This window comes from Physcomitrium patens, chromosome 22, assembly GCF_059467195.1.
Source record: "Physcomitrium patens ecotype Gransden chromosome 22, ASM5946719v1, whole genome shotgun sequence".
Lineage (NCBI taxonomy): Eukaryota > Viridiplantae > Streptophyta > Bryopsida > Funariales > Funariaceae > Physcomitrium > Physcomitrium patens.
Genome location: NC_143431.1, coordinates 14,708,397 through 14,735,109, shown reverse-complemented (window position 1 = coordinate 14,735,109; position 26,713 = coordinate 14,708,397). Strand labels below are relative to the sequence as shown.

Here is a 26,713-nt window from a genome sequence, read left to right as displayed (position 1 = left end):
CTAACTCATTTAATTTAAGTAAATATATATTTCAATGATACTACTCCCCTTCGAGCGATGAATTTATTGAAAGTAAAGATTACATGTTGAGGAAGTCCAAGCTAAGACAAATTGTGTTTGTCACATACTTTGATTTTTATTTTCTTTGAAAATAGTTGAAAGATCTTCTTAGCCATTAATAGTATTTGATACCATAGCACAAAGACTACCTTGGTATTTAATTATTGTTGAGGCATTTTTTATCTTCCTTCAAATAAAGTATTTGAAATATGATAAGGAATACTTTATACTTCTAGTAATTTCATCAAACATCAAAAAGTCTCTTCTAAGGTTGCAATACCAAATACGTTATTTCTTACTATCTATTTAGATAAGAAGATGTCTTTTTTGAGGATCATCAACTCTATTATATTGTCTTGAAGTTTGTAATAATCTCAATGCTTTATATAATAATCCAATAAACAATAGCTTTTAGATTGAATCTATTGGTTATTGATTTTCTATCTTCTTTGCACAACAAATATGTAGAAACCACAAATAAGTATAAAAGATAGAATGCAATCTTTACTAAATTTTATTTTATTTTATTTATATTAAAAAATTATTTGATTCTTTAACTTAATTTTGATGGATGTTAATAAAAAGCATCAACTTTCTTTGTTGTATTTGTAAGATTTTTGGCTTCCATATATATTTATTAATATTATATCTATGCCAATGTACAAGATATTCAAATTTATTTTAGCGCCGCCTTGAGGCAAAGACTTCTTTGATTTCAAATTCTTAATTATTTACTATAACTATAGAAGAAGCTAATATTTGTCTTTTTTCTAATATAATCTTTATCTTGTATGGCTCAAAAACAAACATATAGAATATGAAATGGATTTTCACAAATTTTGGTAGTTATAATTAATAAGCAATGGAATTGATCCATTCACAAATAAAAAATGATCTAAGTCTATACAACTTATCAATTTATTATAAGAATAATTAATCTTGATATTATGACAAAGTAATTATATTTTATTGCCAATGGAGAATTGAAATTTTTGTTTGCAATAAATATTTGTGTTGCTTTTTTTGTCGTTCTTAAGCTTTGTTTGATTGTATCTTTATTATTGCATATAGTTCTAATAAGTAATTTTCTAAATCTTTTGCTATGGGATTATTAATTTTTGTGAAGTTAAAAGTATTAAATTATGGATGATAATTATAATTATATAAAAAATTATTTATTAGATAAAAAAATATATTATATTATAATAACCAAAATTTTCTAATAAAAAAAGAATTGTCTAATTATCTTAATATTAGTTGATGGTATATCTCAAATACTGCTTTAAAAATTAATTAATTTATTATTTTTCTTCAATATTATGAGGATAAAAAGCTAAAGATAATTTTAGGTCTACCTTTAATAGCTTGAATTTTTTTCTCAAAACCTTGATACAAATTGAGTTCTTCTATCTAATATAATATCGCTTAGTAATTCATGACAATGATAAATATTGGCAAAAAAAAATTATTTGTTACTTTACTTGAGATAATTTTTATATTTGGTATAAAATATGCCATTTTAGTGATATAATCTATAATTAAAAATATAGAGTTATAAGAACTTGAGATTGAAAGATCTATAATAAGATCTATAGAAAAAAAAACTATAGTTGTTTTAGTATATATAGTTATTAGAAAAATAAATAAGGCTGATGAAAAATAATTTTTAAACATAAACAAACATTATATGATTGTATAAGGACTTTAATTGCTTTCTATATTTTAGGCTACTAAAAATCTCTTGATATTAACTCCAAGGTCTTAATTGTATCCAAAATATTTTAGATCTTATGATACTTTTAAATATAGAATATATTATTATTGATAAAAAATTATATCTTTTTTTAGTATAAAATTAGAATCTCTAATAAATCTTATTTGTTTCTAGACCAATAAATGATCTTAAATTTAAATCTTGATAACAAAATATTTCAATGAACTTTGTGATAATTTAAAATATGTATGAAAAATGTCTTAAAAAAGTCAACATAATACAAGATTAAAAAAAAATAATATATCTAGATATATATATATATATATATATTTTAAAGCTTCAAATGTTACTTTAGTTTCTTTATTTTACTTAAGTTTGTACTTAAAAGCCAAATATGTAAGTAGAGTTGCAATAGAATTTTTTTTGATAAAGATCTAATAATAATTAATTTAAAAAAAAACTATTAGATATCTTTTATTATATTTGGAATCTTTTAATATTTAATAATTTCAACTTTTTAGGATCCATCATAAGATTATTATTTGAAGTAATATATTTTAAGGAGTCGAATTGAATTTAGTAAAATATATAATTTTCCATCTTAGTATACAATCTTGCATCTCTAAATTTTTGAAACATATGACAAACCTAAAGTTTATACTTTTTTGTATTTTTAAAGTAGATTAAATTGTTGACTTAATAACAAATGATAATTGCATCTAAAAGTTTTCAAAAATAATCATTCATAATATATTAAAAATCAGCTAACGCATTTATAAGTCCAAAAGATATGACATTATATTTAAAATTTCCATACTTAATTTAAAATATAATCTTCTACTCATATTTTTTTTAATGTATATTAAATTGTATGCTCTTTGTAGATCTATTTTGATATAGATCTTGTCTTCATTCAATTGATTAAGAAATATCAATATTGAAGATAGAAGCTATCTATTTTTAATGGTGATCTTATTAAATCATTGATAATATACATATATTTGTCATGATACTTTATTTCTCTTTAGAAACAGAATAAAAGCTACTATTAGAGATTTTAAATGGTATGTGAAGTTATTAGCCATATTTTTGTCAATGTACATCTTAAGTGTGGACAACTCTTTTTGTTATAAGCTATGGATTAGTCCAAATGGTAGTTGAGCTCTTTTTTAATGATAAATTAAGCAATCAAAATAATAATTTTCTACAAGCATATCTATCTTTTTCTTCTTACAACCATCTTAATAATCTTGATATTGGTTTAAAATGCCACTTGAAGTCTTTCTACCATCAAAAATGGACGTGATATAAATAAGAATAATTGACAAATTTTTTTCCACATGTATAAAAGTTCTTATACTTGCTAATAAAGATTTGATTATATTGGACTTATGTTCTTTTGCTTGAATAATAAAACTATGGCCTATACTTTAAAAAAAATCAAGGTTATGAAAAAACTAGTCTATTTGAAGATAATACTTTTATAGCTAAAATAAACTTAAAATAATTGAATTAGATGGATATTCAATCATATTAAATATTACAAAGCTATATTTACTATTAATTGCTTCATCTAAAAGAATAGTTTCATTGATATGACCAATTATAAATAAGGGTCAAAACAAGACCAATTATGACTAAGGATCAAAGCAAGACCAATTATGACTAAGGATCAAAGCAAGACCAATTATGAATAAGGATCAAAAATTAGATTTTAAAGCACAAGACTCCAAATCTATGGTGATACTCAATTTTTTTTGTTCATTAAAGAAAAAGATTATTAAGAAGACTTAAAGAGGATGAAATAACTATTGGTTAAAATTAATATTGATATATATTAAGTTTTTGAAAGCTTTTCAAATTTAAAGTTCTTTTTAGTGATTTTATATTTAAAAAAATAAAAAAAGCTTATATATTTAAATAATTTGTCAATTTAAAGAACATATGAATAATTCAATAAGAAATAATTATTTCTTAAAGGTCAATATCTAGATTAGAAAAAAAGAATGGAAAATATCAAAGAATATTATGAATTCTTATTATCCAATTGATTAGATTGATTTTTTTAAAATTTTTTATACTTATTATTTACTTAAAGATTGAAATTTTTTAAAAAAATTAATCAAATTCAAAATTTTGATCAATAATTATTAAAGTTTCAAAATAACTATAGAGATATGGCTAGGATTAATTTAAGATTTATTTAAGATTTTATTAGTATTTATTTAGATTTTTTTAAGGTTCCAATAAGATTTCATGAGAATTTGATTAAGGTTTTTTAAAAAATTATTTAAGATTTAGTTAAAGCTACATTAGAATTTGGTTGGAATTTACTTAGGATTTATATAGGATTTTTTTAAAGCTACATTAGGATTTGGTTGGAATTTATTTAAGATTTATTTAAGATTTTTTAATAATTTTTTAATAATTTATTTTTAAAATAATTTTAATAATTTATTTATGATTAAAAAAAACTTTAATATTTCTTAAAAATTAATTAAGATTCGATTAGTATTTCTAAGATTTAATTGATATTTCTTTAAGATTCTATTAAAATTATTAGAACCTTTGTTGTTGAAATTTCTAATTTTTCTTCTACAACCAAGTATATAATGTATTTTCAAGCAAGATAACTTGTTATATTATAATATCAAATATTTTCTTATTTATTTAGTAATTTAAAACATATTATATCAATTTATATAAGTTTTAGCCTTAATGAATACGTTTTTAAAAGTTAAAAAATTGTTGTCATTTGTCGACTTGTCCTTTCAATTGAAATATTTTTTTTAAAACATCTTTCAAAAATATAATTGTTGTAAATCTATAATAGTTGCAAATCTATTCTCATTTTTATCTATAACTTACAATGGACTATCTATCTATAGTTGATCTATAATAGTTGCAAATCTATTCTCATTTTTATCAAATATAACATTCTTAATATTTCCTTCTATTTTTATAATAAAAAACTTTCATGAATCTACAAGTTAAATTAGAGGACAATAATTGATAACTTCTAATATCAAATAAAAATTATTACAAAGTAGAGTAGTTCACTCTCTTTAAAAAAAAAATCATATTAGATAAAAAAAAATATTAGTTTAAACTTTTATATTTTGTAATCTTTAAAATAAAATAAAAGAAGTGTGATAATTTATTCATTTTTAAATAAAAAATAAAGAATAATAAATTAATATATTTTTTAAATTATCAAAGATATGAATTACAAAAAATCTAATGGTCAATACATTCTTGTAATACTAGAAAATAATAGATAATCACTCAAAAATAGTATAGTATTAGAAATAAGATGATTATTGTCAAAGACAAGGAGATTAGAAATTCTTAAAACAAGACTAATAGTAAAAAAGGCATTGATAAGTGTGAGGAAGGCCTTTGTAATGGAGTATGGATAAGATATTTGTATTGTTGACATATAGAGATAGGTAGTTGGAGCCATATTTGGAAATTTTTTAGAAGTTTTTAGAAATTTCTAGAATTAGCTAAGTTAGTGGTTTTTGTATGATCTACTATAGAATATTCTAAAAATGACTTATGGTAATCATTTAGATGAGACCTATTATTAGAAATATTTAAAAAAATTATAAGATCATTGAGCAAAGTATAAATAGGACTTGCCATGGTCATTTGGATATCGAATCAAGTATGGCTTTGAATCTTTCTCTTGATAAATTTTGATTTTATACTTTTTTGTTCAATTTTGTTCTTTTATTTTTTTTCTCCAATTTTCCTTTTATACTCCATTTTTTTTAGTTCTAATCAATTTTGTTTTGGTCCTACATTGTGATGGAATTTATATTGCTATAGATTATAAAAGTCTTAAATCTTAAAGATAATCCACTCTTGTTTCATTGGTATCAAAGTCAGTATTAGTCTATTCTTTAATAATGCATTGATAGCTATTATCTAATTGGAGGTTAGTTATTATATTTACATCAGGTATTGACTTGAGGCTACCACAAGCTACTTTTAAGAAGTCAGCTGGAAGAAAAGAAGGCATTACATCAGTAAAGTTCAGTTTGGAAATTGTAGCATGAAAGATATGGCAAAGCAATCTTAGATGGAAACTTAAGTATAATACCTTTTAGACTAGATAGCTACTCTATAGGAGCAAATAAAAGCCTTTAAGATAAAAAGTCAACATTTGCTAGGCTAAAATTAAATATATCCAATACATACTATATGACTTTAAGACAAGAAGATGTATGCCAATGGCTCTTCAGCATGCAATAATATTTCCAACTATTTGGAGCATATACCACTAAAGGAATTATATATGCAGCCAATTATTTGAGAGGTGCAGCAAATATTTGGTAGCAACATCAAACTCAAAGCTATGGAGCTCAAGGTAGATTTTGTAACTAGAAAGAGTTTGAAACCAAGTTTAAGAATCAATTTTGGCCTACCAATATGGATAAGATAGCATATAATTAGTTAATTAATCTTATACAATTTAAGTTAGTACAAGATTATGTCTCATGATTCAAGTCTCTATATCTCCAAATTAGTAATATTTTAGAAGTAAAAATGATGGATCAGTTTATACAAGAATTGAAACTTGTGATCTGATAAGAGGTGAAATTAATGGATCCACAAACATTTGAAGAGGCAATTAGGATTGCAAAGAGGATCAATACTATAGATTTCAAAAATTACAGAGCACGACCTATTGTATAAAGTCCTATGCTGCTATCCAATACTATGGCACAACAGTCAACATTAATGGAGATTGATGCCATGTAAGGATGAATAATTCCTTAGAGACAATAAATATTGGCACAAAAAGAATTATATTTCTATTCTTGGGAGCCAAACCAACAAATTGGAGGTTGTCTAAAATATCAAAATTCAGGCTCAAACAAATCAGGACAAGTATATAACCTCGAAATTTACCAAGTTAATAATAAAATAGAGTAGAAAAATAAGACTTCTTAATAAAAGCACTAAGGGCTAGTATGGTGAATAGCTATTGTCTCTCAGAAACAAATGGCATGACTTTAGACAACTATCAAAAGAGTCGACTACTGTATCTAATAGATCAGTTAAAAGAACAACCATGTTAAATGCTTATAGATTGTAATTCTATAGAAAATTGTATCTCGAATAGAATTACCAATTGACTTGAGATTAAAACCAAGGTAATAAAAAAAAGGAGCATATATCCAACAAATGACTAAGAGATTGTATTGAATGAAATATGTAAAAAAGAAACCTTGAAATTGAGTGACATATGTCTTAAGAAAGAAGTTTAAGATAACCAAGCTCAGATATGATGTTATTCTTAATATGCTATAGCTAGAGATGAAAAATAAGCAAGTTGATTCACTAACAAGGATAATTTCTTTCAAAGATAGTGAATGTAAGGAGGCTCTTTATACCTCCGCATTGAGTGGTGGAAAAATGATTTGCAACTAAAGGCTTACTTGTAGAAATGACCTTTATGAAGCAACAAATACAATATAAACAATCAATATATATAGTAGTTTCAAATCTTGCTTCAATGGTAGCTAAGACAATCAAAAGAATAGAATGGGTAGATCAACTCATATTTGAATATTGAGATATTTTTTCAACCGACTTACCTAATGGCATGTCACTTGATCAAGGTGCTTCCTTCCAAATAGAACTATTGCCTAAGGCCAAATTGGCAAGTCGGCCAATTCATTGTGTGGTATCAAATGAACTTGAAGAGCTGCAAAAGTCATTAGAAAAACTTTTGGAAAAAGAACTTATTCTAGAAAGTACATTACAATAGAAAGTACATATATTCTTTGCACCCAAAAAGAATGGTTGACTTTGGCTTTGCATTAACTATCAAGGCCTTAATATGTAGATTGTCAAGAATGGATATTCACTTCTATGTATAGATGATGTCAATTAATTTTGAAATTCCATCATTTTTAGCAAATTGGACCTTTGGAGTGGCTATTGGCAAATACTTATTGCAAAAGAGAATTTAAAAAATATGACATTTTGTATGCGCTATGGACATTTTAAATGGCTTATTTTATCTTATGGCCTAACCAATGCTTCTTTTTTCATAGGTTACATGAACAGATTGTTTTGAGATCTTTTGGATAAGTATATAATTACCTTTATCAATGATATTCTAATTTATAGTTAGACCTCTAAGAAACATACATAATATCTATAAAAAATCTTATGCTAATTATAAGATAATTATTTCTATTGCAAGTAATCAAAGTATGAACTTTGGAAGTCAGAGGTTATTTTTTTGGAGCATGTCGTATCCTTCAAAGACATGTGCATGGAGCAAGATAAGAAGAAAGCAGTGGAAGATTGGCCAATCTTCAAGAATACTTCTAAAGTTTGCTCATTTTTAGGCCTTGCTGAATATTATCACCATTTTGTTTGGTAATTTGTACATATTATTACCTCATTGATAAACCTATTGGAGAAAGGTGCTCCATTTGAATAAAAATTGGAACTAAAAAGGACCTTTGATAAGTTGAAGGAGATACTCATTACAACTCCAATATTGCAATTGTATGATCCCAACCTTTTCTATATATTTGACATTGATGCTTTTGACTTTGTTATTGGTGTAGTCTTTCAACAAAACTTTAATAGGAGCCTTCAACTTGTAGCATATGAATTATGCAAGCTCAAAAGGATAGAGCGTAATTATTCTATATGTGATAAAGAGAAACTAACAATTGTATATGCTACAAAGATGTGGTAATACTATTTAATAGAGAAGCTAGTGATTGTTTGGATTAACTATTGGCATCTACTATACAATTTGTATTTGAAAAATATGAAATTATAACATCATCATTGGGAAGAAAAATTATGATTCTTTGATATTTAGCTTGAATATAAGCAAGGATAACAACACACTATATTAGATACCTTATCATATAGACATCACTTAAAGCCCAAATCAAAGAATAAGGAAAAAATCACTACTATTAGTAATATCATTTCAAACCTAACTAGAAGAGCAAAATGGAAAGAAGTTACACATTGGAATACTTATTTTTAGATGGTTATTGATTGGCTGAAGAAAAATGACGTATAATATCAAAATTATCATCTTATTGATGGCTTATTCTATTTTAAAAAGTAGATTTATGTACTTGATGATGCTATATTTCATATGTGCATACATTAAGAGAGATATGATATTTCCATATTTGAAAATTTAAGACATGAGAAGACTTTAGAAAAAATTTCAAAGATATGGTTTTGAGCAAATTTGGATTATAATGTTCAAGCTTTTAAGCATTCTCGCAAGTCATGCCAACATAATGCAGCATCTTCTAGACTATTACAATCAATTCTATTATCTACAATGTTATGTAGCAACATGACTATATGATAAAAAATAAAAATATGGATGTTGATATAGAAGAACTTAATAGGAAGATATAGTAGAGAAATAAGGATAAATGATAGGAAGGTAAAAAAGATTAGTTTTAATACTGCCTTTTAGAGAAGAGGCTTCTATTTGCTTTATAGGAGCATAAATACCTCAAATCAAAGTAAATAAAATAAGCAATTGATATAGACATGTTTTCAAATTTTTTATTAATAGGTTTAAATAAAAAAATTCTTAAATTACTAATTATTGATATTCAAAGAAGACTAGTTGCTAACCTAGGTCAAAATTAGATCCCAATAGACAAAACCATACATCTACGAAAATTTTAGAGCTCTTTGTGAGATCAAAGAATAGAATTTGAAAGTACACTTATAAAAAAAATTAATCATTAGTTTTATATCAATTAAATTCATATTCAATTCTTGGAAGATTTTTAAAGTTAGTGATATTTTTGGTTAGTTTGGATTTTGAGAAATAAAACTATGTTTACACATTTGAGGGTTTTTTGAGTTTTATAATATGTATATAAGTAAATTTTGGATAAAATATTGGTGTAGTAATTTTAAACGTGTGTGCAAATTTTGAAGTCAATTGAACAATTAGATTAAAGTGTATGAAGGTTTTTGTGGATTGAAGACTTAGAAATTGAAATTTGAGGGTCAATGAATATTTTTAAGATCTTTAGCAATTTGTCAATTGGATTGAAGTGAATTTTTTTATATGAAGACTTAACTTAATTTGCAACAATCTAAATAAATTTTGAAAGTAATTTAATAATTCTAAAAGGAGATATTGGTACTAGAAGTTCAACATTTAGATTGGAATAGGAGGCTGGCCAATACCTAAGCATAATTTAGGATTGATCTTCTAATTAATAAGTTTGATCTACTTCAAATTTTGTATTCTTGTTGCCAACTTAGTTGTTGAGAGGTATGTAAAATCTTAAGCAAGATCAATGATATAATTGATAGATATTAAAGTTCTAAACCATCTTAGGATTAGATTAATTAAACTATGATTTGATTAGGATTTAGGATTGGGTTTAGAATTTAGGAATTGATTAGGATTTAGAATTTTTTTAGGATCTAGGATTTTTTAGAATTAATTAAAATTTGACATAGGATTTAATTAAAAACTATTAGGATTTTAACTATGATTACATTGAGATTTGATTGAAATTTATTTAAGATGTATTTAAGATTTTATTCTAATACTTCTTTTGAATTTCTTTAGGATTTTTTCATGCTCCTTTTGTAATTTCTTTGAGGTTTTTTTGGATTTTATTAAATCTTGATTAACATTATTAAGGTTTAATTGGAATTATTTAAGATTCTATTAGAGTTAGAATCTTGTTATTAGAATTTTTCTTCTACCTTCTATAGCCAAGTACTTAGTGCATTCTCAAATAAGGCTTTATGTTATATAATAATGATATGTTAGAAACATGTGACTATGGATCTCATTACATGTTTGCCATATATGCCTTACAATCACACTACAATTGTTTTCTTTATAGACTGACTCTTGAAGCAACTTCATATGGTTGCGGTGCTCTTTAATATTGATGTCCAATACTTGCACGAGTCTTTGTTGATACTAAAATTTGTCACCATAGATTAACTTATATTATCATTTCAGATGAAGATTCATGCTTCATGAGAAGTTTTTTTTAGGCTTTGTTGAAGCTATTGGATATACAATTTGATATATCTACAACCTTCTTTCTTCAAATAAATGGACAAATAAAGCATGTAAATTAGACCTTGGAGGATATGCTATAGACATTCATGGCAATTCATCATAATGATAAGAATGGATAATTGATACTCTTCAAGTTTGCTTACAATGATAGTATTCAAGAAAATATCATTCATTCACCATTCTTCCTTAATATTGATCAACATCCGATTATGCCAACAAGCCTCTATTGTCCCATTGATACCAACAATCTGACAATAGAAGAGTTTATACATTGGCTCACAATGGCCTTATAGGAGACACAACACCACCTTCTTATTATATAAAATCAAGCAAAGTAATATACGAATAACTACAAGCAACATAAGACCTTTTGTTGGGGGATTACTAGGAATTACTCTCCAATACCAATTTTTTATTTGCTACATCAACTCATATTCATAAGTTGGCACCATTATGGCTTAAATCTTTCTACATTTCTATAGTAATTTTTGATGTTAAATAATGCATATCAACTCAAGCTTCTTTTATATATTTGGATCTATTTGATCTCTCATGTTTTGCAATTCAAGAAGTTTTATACTAAGCCAATATACTTTTTAGATTAATACCAATTACCACCACTTTCATTGATTGTGATTGATGACCAATAAGAGTATGAAGTAGATATCATTTTGGAATATTGCTACTTTTGCCATGGCAATGGATGTTCACAACTTTAGTACAAAGTCTTCTAAAAATGTTATTCCATCTACAATGCAATGTGGGAACCTGCATATAATCTCATCCATTGTCAAGAAATAATTTGGAGATACCATCAAGAACAAAATAAAGAGATCTTGCATTAGTGGAGTGAAATTAACTGTAATGGGGTATGTATAAAATATTTGTACTATCAATGCATGGAAATAGGTAGTTGGAGCCATATTTGAAAAGTTTTTAAAAGTTTTTAGAAGTTTTTAGAATTGAAGTTAAATTAGTAGTTTATGTATAATCTAACATAGAACATTCTAAAATGGGCTTATGGTAGTTATCTAGATAAGACCTACTATCACAAATATTCTATAAAGTTCTAAAATGGTTGGACAAAGTATAAATAAGATTAGCCAAGCCCATTAGATATACGATCAAGTATTGCTTTGGTCCCTTTTTTTCAATAAAATTTGATTTTGCACTTTTCTATTCATTTTTTTTTTTGTTTTGTTTTGTTTTGTTTTTTTTTTTTGTTTTTTTGTTTGTTTTTTTTTTTTTTTTCTATTTATTTATGTTCAATTTTGTTTTGATCTACGTAGTTCTATATTATAACAATGTTGTATTGTGGTTCGGCTACCATGTGAAAATATTATGTTCATATATTTGATATATGATTTATCAAGTAACATGATAAGAGCCATATTAATGAATTTTAGTTGATTGTAGAATAGAGTTAAATTACTATTTTAAAAGGAGGTTATTTAAAAATACTATTATTAAAATTTATATAACTTTATTTATTCTTATAATAACTTTTGAAGTTGATCTTATTAGTAGTAACTTTTAAACATTTAGAATCACCCTTGTCAGACATTGGTGATCCTTGAAGTTTTATTTTGGTTCTTTTATTTGATATTTAGGACATATATTATATAAATCTTATTAGAAAAAAGATTAGAAAGGGGTCTGAGAAGTAAAAAGAGAAGTTAGGGCATTCACATAGATGAATGGAGATGGATGATAAAAATCTCCATTCCTATTGGCCAAAAATCATGCCCAATGGGCTTCAAAGAGACTACTCAAGGTCTTATTAGGAATTAAGGTTATTCTTTCAAATCCATTTAAGTTTTGGAAGATAGGATCAGCAATTTTAGATTTTTGAATATGGTTTTGGTACAAATTTTGTGTGAATTGGAGTTTATATGAAAGAATTATGGATACTCAAATCTAAGGTATTGATTTTGTACCTATTGTCACTCTTTTGGACATAATATGCACATATAGAAAGCAATAAAGGATCGGTAATTGTGGTTAACAAGAGCACTTTTTTGGCTATACTTTTAGTATATTATTTGATAGATTCTAAGTTGGAATAAAAGAGATATTGGAAGTTGAAATCATTGCTTAAAAATCTAAGGGTAGTAATTGATCTAATTCACTAGTAGTTGTATTTTGAACTATATCTTGAGTAAATTGATGAGATTTTGGCTTAAAATTTCCAAGAATATGTATAATCATTATAGTTAACTTTATACACAAATTTTGTGGCATTTGTATTTTGGATTTTTGAGATATGAGGAAAATAGTATTTAGGTACTTATAAATTAGGGTTTTGAGCACATTCTAGGATTTCTAAGATGCCAAAAGATTAGTAATATACGTACGATTTTTTTTTTTTTTTTTTTTTTTTTTTTTTTTTTTTTTTTTTTTGATAAAGCTTAAGAATAGAATCTAAATTATAAAAAAATTTAAAAAAAATTAAACGGTTGGATTAAGAGACATGAATTTTTAAAGTTCAAGATAAAAATATCCTTTGCACAAAGAAAATATTTTAAAATGTTTTGTTATAATTTTAGCTTTTGTTCAAAATAAAGTGATTTTTGAGAGCTAAGATATTATATATAAGCCAAAACTAAACTCTCTACAGCTAGGTACCTTGTGTATTCCTAAATTGCAAATCATGCCATACGACAACAAAATTAATATTGCTATAGATTAAAAGGATCTTAGATCTTAGAGATAATATAATTTTTTTTTAGCCTCAATCTTGCCTCCATATATATTATCTAATCAAGAGCTACTTGACAAAATTCTATAGGACCTCCAACATATGTTTAACTCATTAATATACATACTAATGAGTTAAAAATATATATGTTAATAAATTACTTATAAAAAAAATTTATAAAAAGTAAAGATACTTATATCTAAGGTAATATATATGTAATTATAAATAAGAATCTAATACCAAAGTTATACATAAAATTTGAGAGTTTATATATATAAAAAATTATTAATAAATCAAACACACATCAAATAATTATTATAAACTTTGCATATAAAAGAAAATATAAGTATTTTGAAAGACTTTAGTACCTTCAAGATAATTTTTCCTAAAGTAGAAAATATTATAATTACATTAAAAAATAATAATAAATTTTAAATTTATATAACTATTATTTTTTCACTTTTTAATAGTCCAAATATTATGAATCCCAATTAAATACAAATAATAGTTATACAAATTTAGAAGTTTTGAATGCTGAATATATATGCTTATTTAGCAAATAAAATAATCAAACTTATATGATGGGGCTAGAAATCATATTTTCATAGATTGTAAAAAATATGTAAAAAGATATAGAATGTAAGATCTAAGTATCAATAATATTTTTATGGTAGATATGTAAAACCTAATGAAATTTATATATGTAAAAATAGTAATCTATATGAGGAGAAGATTTAAAAAATATAGTAATTCTTTTATGTTTTAAGAATATACAAAATATACGAATTAATAAAAATAAAAGAAAAAATAGAATATAGATAGATGTTCTTTACAAAAAAAACATATATGGAATTTGATACAATTTCTTAAAAAATAAATAATTGATTGTAAATAAATAGATAAATAAATTAATTAAACAAGAAGAAAAATAAACTTATTAAAATTAATAGAGTAAAATATAAGATAAATTTAATAGCAAATGGATTTTTGTAAAAAAAATGTAATGATTAAAATAAAAACTTCTTTCTTGTAATCAAGAATACTTATTTTTATATTTTTTTGAAAATAGATATAGAATATCATTTGAAAATAGAGTAATTGATATTACCACTAATTTATTGTATAAAAAAAAAATAAAAGAATAAATCTACATGCATCAAGTTGAAGGATTTGAAAGACATAGCAAAGAAAATCTTATATGTGGGTTTAAAAAATCACGATATAGAATGAAACAAAGTCGTATACAATGGTATAGGCAATTTTATGCCTTTATAATAAACATAAAATATATTTGCATTAATTTTTATTATTGTGTATACTTCAATCAAGTTCAAAAGACTAGATTGTATTACTTTGTTATACTTGTATTGTAGGTTGACAACATATTGGTTGCAGAAAAGAAAAAAATTAGTATAGATAAATTAAAGATGTAGCTTAATAAGAATTTGATATAAAATATTTAGATTTTGGTAAGAGAGGCCTTCATATTGATATCCACAAAGATTAAAGAAAAAATAGACTTGAGATATTATAAGAGAAATATATTGAAATAATATTCATGTTAATTTAATAAAAAAAAATTAGTAAATATTTTTCTAACATCTCATTTCAGATTATTTTCATTACAATATCCTAGCATTAAGAATATATTAGAAAAAATGTCTAGTATTTCATATATAAGTGCAATAAGATTTTTTTTTATATGTAATAGTATATATAAAATTATATATATCTTATATATTATAAATATAATCTATATATAGATATATATATAGATATTTATAATAAGACTAAAAATAAAATAAAATAATAAGGTAGATAATTTGCTGTCTAGAAGGCACTATGAATGTTTACTTCATATTTGATGCAATACATGAGAGTATGAAACATCACATGATATATTAATGTTCATTTTGCTAAAGCCTTGGATTAAAGAAGGTGTGTTATAAATTATGTCTCTATGATGATTAGTAAATATTTTGTTAAAATAAATAAGTATTACCATAGGTATGATAAAATAAGTAAATATTATCTTAGGTAAGTTCCTAATGGTTAAAGGATAACAAAAAGGTGAAGGGAAGTCTCTGAGGTAGCGGCTAGGATTTAGGTGGTGGCTAGGATTTTAAGTGGCCGCTAGGATATGTGGTAGTTAGGGTTTCATAGGATGAAGCAAAGATAGATGAAGATGAAGTTCAGACATAATAGATATAAACTCTACCTATAAGTAAAGGGTGTTGGAAGTGGGAGGTATCTCATTTCATACTTCTCTTATATGCAACCTTGTTAATTTCTACTTACTTGTATCTTGCTTATCACATTTCTTCAATAGGTTATGGGTCCACCCATACTTTATTGTGCCATTTAAATAAGTTAATATCATTTTCTTGTAGTTGTACTTGTGTGGAATAGATCTTATGGTATTTGCTCATGTTAGAGGTTCTAAGATTTGAATTTGTGTTTTGAGCATGAAGAGGTGCTGATTTTGATCTTATAGATTTGTAACATTGCTTTGTGGATTCTTATCTCTTAAGATTGAGAGTTAGGACATTAAAGAAAGATCTTGATAGTATCTTTTTGTTTTGCTGATGTACTTTCACTTAGCTTATGTGTATAGTAAAATAGTTTATTCCAAAGAATGAGAGTTCATGATAGTGAGGTTTATTGGAGTACACATACTTGTTAGAAGCTTGAATTGAAAGTATTTTGAGTGAGAAATCACTCATTTGTTTATAAGAAGGCATTTTGAGATTTTGCTAGTGTAAAATTGTTTTGGTGATTTCAAGTTCATAGTGTCTCCTTTTTTTGATATTTTTGAATAAAGCCCTTCTCAGATATGGCTTTGAGTAAAGGTGAAGGTTTGAGAATGATTGAAAAGTTTAGAGGAGAAAATTTCTACCATTAGAAGGTCAAAATAAAGCTTTTGTTGATGTCTTTGGACCTTTGGGACATTGTAGATGAAAGTGGTGAGGCTCCAAGCATACATATAGATGCTTAAAAGAAGAAGGACTTCAAAAGACGTGAAAAGAAGGCTTTTGGTATAATTGCCACCAATTTGGATAAAGCTAAATTTTTTCACATCATCTCTTGTAAAAGACTAGGAGAAGCATAGAAGATTCTTTGCAACATATATGAGAGCAAGAACTTATCCAACATCACCTTTACAAAGAAGAAGTTCTTTACTTATAAGTTGGAAGAAGATGAAGATCTCATGGCTCATGTCAATAAGGTAAAGATTCTTGTAAATCAACTAGCAATTGTTGACAAGCCTTTAGAAGAGGGTGATATTATTATGACCTTGCTGATGAGTTTTTTCGAGTCCTACAACTATTTCATTGCTGCATTGAAATCTATCAAGTTTAAAGAACTTACAATGGACTATGTAGAATAGATATTAGTTTGTTTCTGTAAGATATTGGTAAAATAGACTAATAGTCCATAGAATAGTCAGTTCAAGAAGACAGATGATTGATTTGGTTATTAAAAGTAGTTAATTATAGGATTACGATTAGAATCTGGAAATTAAGAGGAATTATATACGAGTTGTAGAAGTTAGTATGAGTGCCAGACTATGATAGTCATGAGCCAGGGTAAGCTTGGTACTACCTCTTTACTTCTTTGTCTCTTTGTTTTTTTTGTTTTGTTTCCTTTGTTGTTGAAGAGTAATGGATAGTTTTTGAATACTGAGAAGTGAGTTTGTAGAATAAATCTGAGATTGATTTATGAATTATTGATTATGTAATTAAAGTACTGAGTGATTGAATTATATGAGGAGTTATTAGAAGATTATGATTGTTGTTTATTGGGAGCTCTGTGTATTTGGACAGAGGAAGTCTGTGTTTTCAAAAATTATGTGAATTCAGGTTGTTGGAGTGAAATCTGTTATTCATAGTGTTGGATGGAAATTATTGTATTTTAAGCGGTCTTTTGAGAGTGCACGGTTGCACACTGTTGATATCAGTTGATGAAGGAATATTGTTACTGGGAGAAAGCATCGTAGTGTTTCTTAGTATTTTAGAAGTTCGGAATATAGTTAATTGTGTGACCCTAATAAGTAAAACTCATGCACTTAATCTTTTCCTATGTTCAAATTCTCCTATACATATTTATTCTGAAAGAATTTGTAGAATAAGTAAAATAACAATCACAGACTATGTCACAATAAGACTTATGTATGAAGTGACTAAGAGGAAAGAAAAAAAGTCTCAAAGTGAAGATTCAGCATTCTACTTATCACGGAAAATAGAAGTGAATACATGTTAAAGCATTTTGATAAATTTTTGAAGATTCAAGGCATTGTAAGACAAACCTCTACTCCATACACTTCACAACAAAATGGAGTTGCTGAAAGAAAAAATCACATGATTGTGGAGATGACAAAGAGTATGCTACATGTACAAAATCTTGGATTTGAGTATTGAATAGAAGCCATGGTAACAATAGTGTATATAAGGAATAAGTGTCCTACAATTGCACTTATATCAAAAAATTCTGAAGAAGTTTGGAGTGGGATGAAATCTTATGTTTCACACATGAAGACTTTTAGATGTATTACTTGTACAAAGGTACAAGATTGTATGAGGTCCAAATTTGATGTAAAAGATACAAAATGTGTGTTTGTTGGATGTTGTGAAGGTACCAAGGTAAATGGTTTTGAATATGAAGAAGATCATCAAAAGTCGTGATGTAATTTTTTTGGAATATAAGAGTGTTTGTGAGTACTTAGAGATGTGTCCAAGTGGAAGTAATAGTGTGTTTGTAGACACATCTTCAATTTCAACAAAGAAAGAAGAAGATGATGATGACAATAAAAATGGTGTGAATGAAGATGAAGGGAAAAAGAAGATGAAGAAAGAGGCCTCTATAATTTCTAGGACCAACAATGAAGATGTTTAAGATGTTGAAGATGATAATGATGATGATAAGGAGAATTAGCTTTTGAGTAAGAAAAGACAAGGTTTAAGAAAGAAGAAGCTTAGAAAGAATCATGGAGTACAACAAGATTAATTTTTTTCAAATAAAAGGAGATATCTTTTGAGAGATAGAAAACAACTTAGTGAATGGTGGAAGAACCACATCTTTCCTCAAATAAGTGAAGATTATGCCAATGTTGCACTTCTTGTTGATCCATTGAATTTGTGTGATGCAATGAAGTATATAGATGCAATGAAGTGGGAGAAGGCCATGGAAGATGAATACAAATCACTCATCGACAATAAAACATGGAAATTGACTCAATTTACTTCAAATCAATCTTCAATTAGTTGTAAGTGGGTGTTTAGAACCAAAAGGAATGCAATGGATAATGTTGTAAGATATAAAGTAAGATTAATTATCAAAGGTTATTCACAAGTTATTGGTATTGATTTCAATGAGACATTTGCTCCCATGGCTAAATTCATCACCATTAAAACTATTATGGTAATTGGGACAGCAAAGGACTTGGAGATGCATCAAATGGATGTGAAGACAATGTCTTAATACATGGCATTTGGCTTAAAAATGCATCAAATACTTGATTAAAGAAGATAAAGGAAAAATTACAACAACAAGTCCGAACAACTCTAATAGATTCTTAAACAAATTACAATTAAAGATTAGCAAATGTAATAAAAAATCAATAAAATTCAATCAAAATTTCAAAGCAATTATGTAAGAAACACAAAGTATTCCTAAAAATCCTTTAAAGAAATCGTAAAAAAATAATATAGAAAATCAAAAATATACTAAAATAAAAATCTTAATAAAATATTAAAATAAAAATCATAATTAAATCTTAATCAAAACTTAATCAAATTCTAGTCAAATCCTAGTCAAATTCTAACAAATCCTAATCAAATCCTAATCAAATCCGAAACAAATCCTAGTCAAATCCTAAATAAATCCTAATCAAATCCTAATCAAATCCTAAATAAATCTTAAATAAATTCTAACTAAATCCTAACCAAATCCTAAAAAAATCCTATATATATCCTAGTCAAATTCTAAATAAATCCTAACAAAATCCTTAACAAATCCTAAACAAATCCTAATCAAGCTCTAAAAAAATCCTAAAAAAATCTTAGTCTAATCCTAAATAAACCTTAGTCAAATCCTAGTCAAATCCTTAACAAATCCTAGCCAAATCCTAGTAATTCCTATAGCAGATTTAAACCTCAATAACTAATAAATGAACTATTGATTTTAACTCAAATTTTGCATACCTCTTAAAAATTTAGTTGACAACAAGCGCAAAATTTTTGAAGAAGATCAAACTCATCAAAAAGCAGATCAACCCTAATATTTTTTGAGATGTTGACTAGCTTCCTTCTTTAATCTAAATGTTCAATTTCTAGTGTCAATATCTCCTTATTAAATTGTTTAATTGATTTTAAATTTCTCATGTACCTAAGAAAATAAGCCTACTACCTACATACATAATTTTCACTCCAATCTAATTAATAGATTGCAAGAAATCTAAAAAACCTTCATTAAACCTAAAACGCTACTTTCCAAGATTTTGATCCATTTAAACCTCAATTATCCTCAATCCAATCCTTTGATCTAGCTCAAACTCACAATATATATTGAACATATATAAACCCACAAACTCTCAAAATTTCATCTATAGCTCTATTGTCAGACTTACAAAATTCTCCAAAATATATCACCTACTTTATTTCACAAATCTAGAGTCACCCAAAATAAATCTAACTTTGTAAAGCTCTTACAAAGTTAATACAAATCCAAATCGCCCAAAACTAATTTTCATCAAAATCCTATCAAGTTTGTTCTCTAATCCTTCTCTCCAATCTACCAAAGAATCTCAGAATCATTATTAGAGCTTGGTTTTGTGTCTTGAGGTTTGATTTCAACTCTAGTTCATAACCGGCTCTCTAGGTATCAATATCTAATTTTTTTAGATAATTTTTACTGAAAACTACTCTTAATTTCTTTTCAAAGATGCTTATATTGTTTATTTTTCTAATCTACCTTATTTTGCTTTATTTGTGGTCCTACAAAGAGAATAGGAGCATATTTTGAAAAAAGGTAATATTAGCACCTTTAATTTCTCTACTCCTTGACTATTATCTATTTTTATAAGATAATTTGTTACAATATATTTGAAATAAGAACTTCAATAATATGATATTTTCTTCACCTTTTCACCTATTAGCCATTTTACATCATGACGATGGCTTTCTTAAATAAAAAGTTGGAAGAAGACATTTACATAGATCAACTTTAAGGATTTGTTGAAGATGGCAAACAACACCTTATTTGTAAGTTGAAGAAATCCTTATATAGATTAAAACAATCATCAAAAAAATGATATCAACGTTTTGATACATTATTTTTAAATGAGAGATTTGTAAGAAATGAAGCTGATCATTCTTTGTATGTAATGAAATCAAATAAATTCATATTGATTGTCATCGCCTATGTTGATGATTTGATCAAATTAAGTATCACCATGAAAAAAATGGATTGGTTTAAGACAAAGTTAGAAGAAGAGTATGAGATGAGTGACTTGGAAGAATTCTACTATTATTTAGGAGTGGAATTTGTAAGAGATTATGGTAACAAGACCATTACAATGAGCTAAAACAAGTACATTGAAGAAGTATTGAAATGATTCAACATAGAGGATTGTAAGTCCATTAGAATACCTTTGAAAGTCAACTTAAAGTTGATGAAGCTCACAAATGAAGAATTTACTAAGGTTGAAGATGAAATGAAAGGTGTTCCATACAAAGCAGTAGTTGGCTCATGCATGTATGCAATAGTTGGCACAAGGATGGATCTTGCATATATGGTGAGTGTTGTGAGTCAATACGTATCAAAGGTTGGACCAATCCATTGGACAAGCATAAAAAGAACCATGAGATAGTTAAAAGGCACTTTAAACTTCAAATTGTGTCTTGGAAAGAGTAATGTTGCATTATATGGTTATTATGATGCGGATTGGGTTGGAGATGCAAATGATAGAAGATCAACAAGAGGATATATATTCTTTGTAGAAGTGGGAGCAATCTCATGGAATTGCAATAGACAACCAATAATTACAAGGTCCACAATAGAAGTAGAATATATGGCAGCAAGTCACTGTGCAATGAAGGGAATTTGAGACAGACAACTTTTAAAAGAAATTGGACTCATGCAAATGGAAGCAACTCCAATGAAAAGTGATAAAAAAAATGTCTTATTTTTGCAAAGAATCTAAAGCATCACTCAAGAATTAAACACATTAATATTCAACATCACTTCATAAGAAAGAAGATTGAAATGGGAGTAATTGACATGAAGTATTATGCAACGGAAGACATGCTTCCTAATTTGATAAAAAAAACATTAGTGAAGGATAGGCATCAAAAGTTAACAAAGACACTAGGATTAATAGCTTTTGACTAATAACAAAGTAGGAGTATTAAAATAAATAAGTATTACTATAGGTATGGTAAAATAAGTAAGTATTATCTTAAGTAAATTATTAATGGTCAAAAAGCAACAAAAAAATGAAGGAAAATAACTAAGATAGCAACTAAGATTTTAAGTGGCGGCTAGATTAAGTGGTGGCTAGGATTTCACTGGATGAAACAAAGATGGATGAAGATGAAGTTCAACCATAATAAATGAAACTCTACCTATAAGTAAAGGATGTTGGAAGTGGGAGGTATTTCATTCCACACTTCTTTTGTATGCAATCTTGTTGATTTCTATCTACTTATGTCTTGCTTGTTGTATTTCTTCAATATCTTTTAGCTAGAAATCTACTTCATAGATATATAAATATTAGACATCATTATATTTAGAATTTTTTTGCTAATGATGAGGTTTGTTTAGAAAAAATAAATACAAAAGTAAATACAACAAATATATTGACATCACCAATAATATATAAAAAACTAAGTTATTCTTGAATTTATTGAGTAGTGGTCTACAGAAATTACTTGCTGTCCTGAGCAAAGAGGAGGCGAGAGCTGAGGAATTGGAGAGTGTACCACTGTGTGCTGTGGGTGCATCAGCACTGCCCTTCACCAGGACCACATTCCTCAAGGTGCTGCACTGCCTGTTCTTCAGCATGACCACGTGTGATGTGTTTCGCTTTCCTTGTGCTGTGTGCAGTGGTGAACCTCAATATCGGCCTATTCACGGATCCACTTAGCATTGAATAATATCCCCCCTTCTCGCTCCTCCACACGCTAGCTCGGCTTCTAGGGGCTTATTCTCTAGCTTTTCCAGCGTGCAGGCGCAGCCGCAACAGCCCACAGTCACCTCGGAGATCGGCAACCTCGGGAAGGCTCAAATGCAGGCACCAGGGCACTTCTACAGCGCGTGAGAAACTCCAACCTCCGAGACATCAAGGATGCCAGACACCCTACTGAAAATGGAAACATCACACAGTGGGGTTGACTTGATAAACTTCTTGATTAGAGAGTGGAGACTCTAGAGTTCTTATAGAGCATCGACTCAATCATCAGCATCATCATCATTCGTTGCTACCAGGATTGAAGTTCATATTGTGATCGTCTCCGCTTGAACTTCTCAGTCTCCATCCCTCTTGGATGAGAATTCATTTTCACCTTCTCTGATGTGCTGGGCTCCTTTGGATCGACGCTTCAATCCCAAGCATTGAGTGCTCGGAAAGCATGAAATCTCCAGAATGGGGGTCTTCGGCACCGGCAAGCACTTGTTGAGCACCGCCAAGGGCAGCGCCACTGATCCAATGGCCACACACAATGCCCACCACTTGATGGTGAGCATGGTCGTATCTGCGAAGTTATTCAAGAATGTGACGATGATGGCCTGGAAGAAGATGGTCACCGCAATGATTCCCACAAAGAGAAAGTTCTTGTGAATGCCTTGGAACACATTGAACGATTCCGGCCGCCGGGCGTTAATCTCATTGAAGATCTGGCAGAACACGAAGGCATTGAAGATAATGGTGTTCCTCTCCAGGACCATCTCATCCTCTGTTCCTTTCAGCCCAAGGATCTCAATCCCGCGGTATGTAAGAATGAGCAGAACAACGATCTGATATAAGGCTTGGCCGAAGATGTTCCGCCACATGGTATTAGTGATGAGCGGCTCCTTGCGTCCGATGGGGGTCCTGTCCATAAGATCATCTGTGGGAGCCTCCGTCGCAAGGGCGAGAGCGCCCATGGTGTCCATGATGAGATTCACCCACAATAGTTGCACTGCCGTCAAAGGCACGTGCCCTGAACTCACAGCAGCCACGAAGTTAATGGTGAGCGCCACCACATTCACCGTCAGCTGGAACTGGATGAACTTCTGGATGTTAGCGTACACCGATCGACCCCACCGCACTACCTTCACCACCGAGGTGAAGTTATCGTCCAGAATAATAATGTCAGAACTCTCCTTGGCCACCTCCGTACCCGCAATCCCCATTGACAACCCGATATCAGCTTCCTTCAGCGCTGGGGCATCGTTTGTTCCGTCTCCAGTCACAGCTACCACATCTCCTCTCCTCTCTTTTAGTGCTTTCACCAGCTTGAGCTTGTCCAAGGGGGACGACCTTGCCATCACCACCAGGTTATCCAAGTCCGTGCTGGCCAGCCTCTCGTCACCCCAATTGCGGAAATCCCTGCCCTCCACTACCAGCCCACCCTCCACCAAAATTCCACATTCCGCGGCGATGGCTTTTGCGGTGTAGATATTGTCACCAGTCACCATGCGAACCTTGACGCCAGCTCTTTGGCACCGTTCGACCGCTTCACGCACTCCAGGTCTGCAAGGATCCTTGATACCAGCCACGGCCATGAGCTTGAGCCCTTTGTCGGGAGCCTTCCATTCCGACCGGGCCTCTTCGCTCTGCGGAATTTCCGCTTCCTCAATGGATCGATATGCAAAGGCGATGCACCGCAATGCCTGCGCCGCCATCCCCTCTATCACAGCACTGAATTCCTTGAGCTTGTTGTCAGTCATGAGATGGCATTCGCCATGCGCATCGATCCAATGGGTGCACAAGTCCAGAATAATTTCAGCGGCTCCTTTCCAGTGAAGCTCCACGTCCCCATCGCCAGTCTTAAACACAACGCCCGCGCGCTTTTTCTCTGAATTAAACGTTTCCACATGCAAAATCTGGTTCTTGTGCTTGATGTCTCTGAAGTTCATGCCCATTTTGACTCCCCAAATCAAGAGAGCTGCTTCTGTGGGGCTTCCCGTCACAGAAGATTCCTCTCCGGGCTTAGGCGGAGAGACATTGCCATTGCTATTGAGACATATCGAATGCACAAGCAATTGTCGCAAGTTGGTGTGTAGAGATTCGGAGCCCAATGTGTCGTCACCTCTCATCTCTCCGCCCACACACACTCGAGTGACGGTCATCTTGTTGGTAGTGAGCGTACCTGTCTTATCACTACAGATGGTGGTAGCTGATCCCATGGTTTCACAAGCAGCGAGAACACGAACTAATGACTTGTCCGCCATCATCTTGCGCATGGAGTAGGCCAATGTAAGCGTGACCGCCAAGGGCAACCCCTCGGGCACAGCCACCACCACAATTGTCACGGCAATAGAGAAAATGTGTACCATATCTTTGATAACCTGAGCAACTCTTCTCTCTCTAGCGGTAGCTTTCTTGTAGTCGATGGCGAAGTACCGGATGATCAATATGACCAGCACAACAGAAGCGACTAGAAGCCCCACCTTGCCAATTAAGGTGGCAGCTCCATTCAAGCGAACCTGCAGAGGAGTGAGTTCGCCATTATCCTCGCTGATGGAGGCCATAACTTGCCCCCACTCAGTGTTGAGTCCGACTCCTGTCACTAACATGGTGCCTTGTCCATCCTGTACTTTGCATCCCGACAAGAGAAACGGCCTGCTCTTGTCCTTCTTCACTGGGAAACTCTCTCCCGTCATGGTGGACTCATCGATAGACAGAGAATGCCCCTCTACGAGAACACCGTCGGCCGGGACCTGGCCTCCGATGGCCAATGGAACAATGTCGCCCACGACGAGGTCGAAAATGGATACAGTCTGTCTCCGTCCTGCTCGGAGAACCTCCAATTTTATGTTCTCCTTCTCGGCATTCAAGTTTTGAAAATTCAAGCCCTGCTTGTAATCGCTTATAGCCGTGACAAAAATCACAAGAAGCACGGCTACTCCAATGCTGGTCCCCTCATACCATCCCTCCTTGATGCCTTCAGTCCATATACCCGTGGCAAGTGACACAACTGCGCATGCCATAAGAATATTGAGAGTGGTGTCCTTGCAGGCATCCCACACATACGACCAGAATCTTTTGGTCTCCTTTTTCGGGTATGTGTTGGCGCCATAAGCGTCTTGCCTCTTGTGCAGCTGCTCCTCCGATTCATCTAATCCATATTCCATGTCTGTATGCAATTTCTGGGCCAGCCCTTCCACTCCACCCAACCTCTCCAGACCCTCCACTTGCCGATCCTGAAGCAATTGCGTGAGATCAGTAGCCGGCACTTCATAACCATCTGGTGCCACTCCTGAGGGGCGTACCTTGTTGTGAAGCCCCCTTTGAAGGCGTCCAATGGCGCAAATGATATGTGCGCATACTCTGAAGCGGGTTCTTGCCCTCTTCTGCAAAGGAAATCTTCGAAATCTTCGGGTGGCATTCAGGACTAGAGTAATCCTCCTCCAACTTCTAGAGCTCTCTGAAGTCGAGGGCTCGGACCCAAATGCATCCCTTTCGTGACTGTGCAGCTGGGGGAAATAACGTCGACCCTCCCTCACTGCGGATGTCTCGTGCGAGTTAACTGCATTACGTCCTGCCATCTTCGACTGACTCACCGGATCCTTTCCCGAACTTGAGCTCAAACAACGCCTACCCAGTGAATATTATCGATTCAACAGCTACGTCTACTTTACGGATGCGTCTGTAGTAAAGGTCTTCGTGAAGCTGAATGCAGCATGGCCGTGGGATCGACCATATATGTATCGGGGGGGGGGGGGGGGGGGTGGGAAACGCGTAGCGGTTCAAAAACGACTGGAGGTAGGTATGAGAACAATAACAAGGCGGGTGAGTAAGAGGAACTTTTAGGAAAGAGGGAGAGAGCGACATAGATCCTGTGGACACTTCGGCAGCAGGGGAGGGTGAGCCATCCAGCCATCCACCGTGTTGCCGTCCCCGTCGGTGTCAACGAGTGCGGTGCTCTAACATCTCCTCGCTGCGCTGCTGCTGCTCGATCGATCGATCGCT

General features: G+C 30.2%; 1 protein-coding gene across 1 annotated transcript; it reads right to left on the bottom strand.

Annotated features, from left to right (window-relative positions):
• Window positions 1–21,988: 21,988 nt before the first annotated feature.
• On the bottom strand, window positions 21,989–26,464 carry LOC112274895 (calcium-transporting ATPase 8, plasma membrane-type). The gene has a single exon (XM_024504746.3). The coding sequence runs from the start codon at window positions 26,287–26,289 to the stop codon at window positions 23,065–23,067; it is 3,225 nt and encodes a 1,074-aa protein (XP_024360514.1). The 5' UTR covers window positions 26,290–26,464; the 3' UTR covers window positions 21,989–23,064.
• Between the last annotated feature and the right edge of the window lie 249 nt (window positions 26,465–26,713).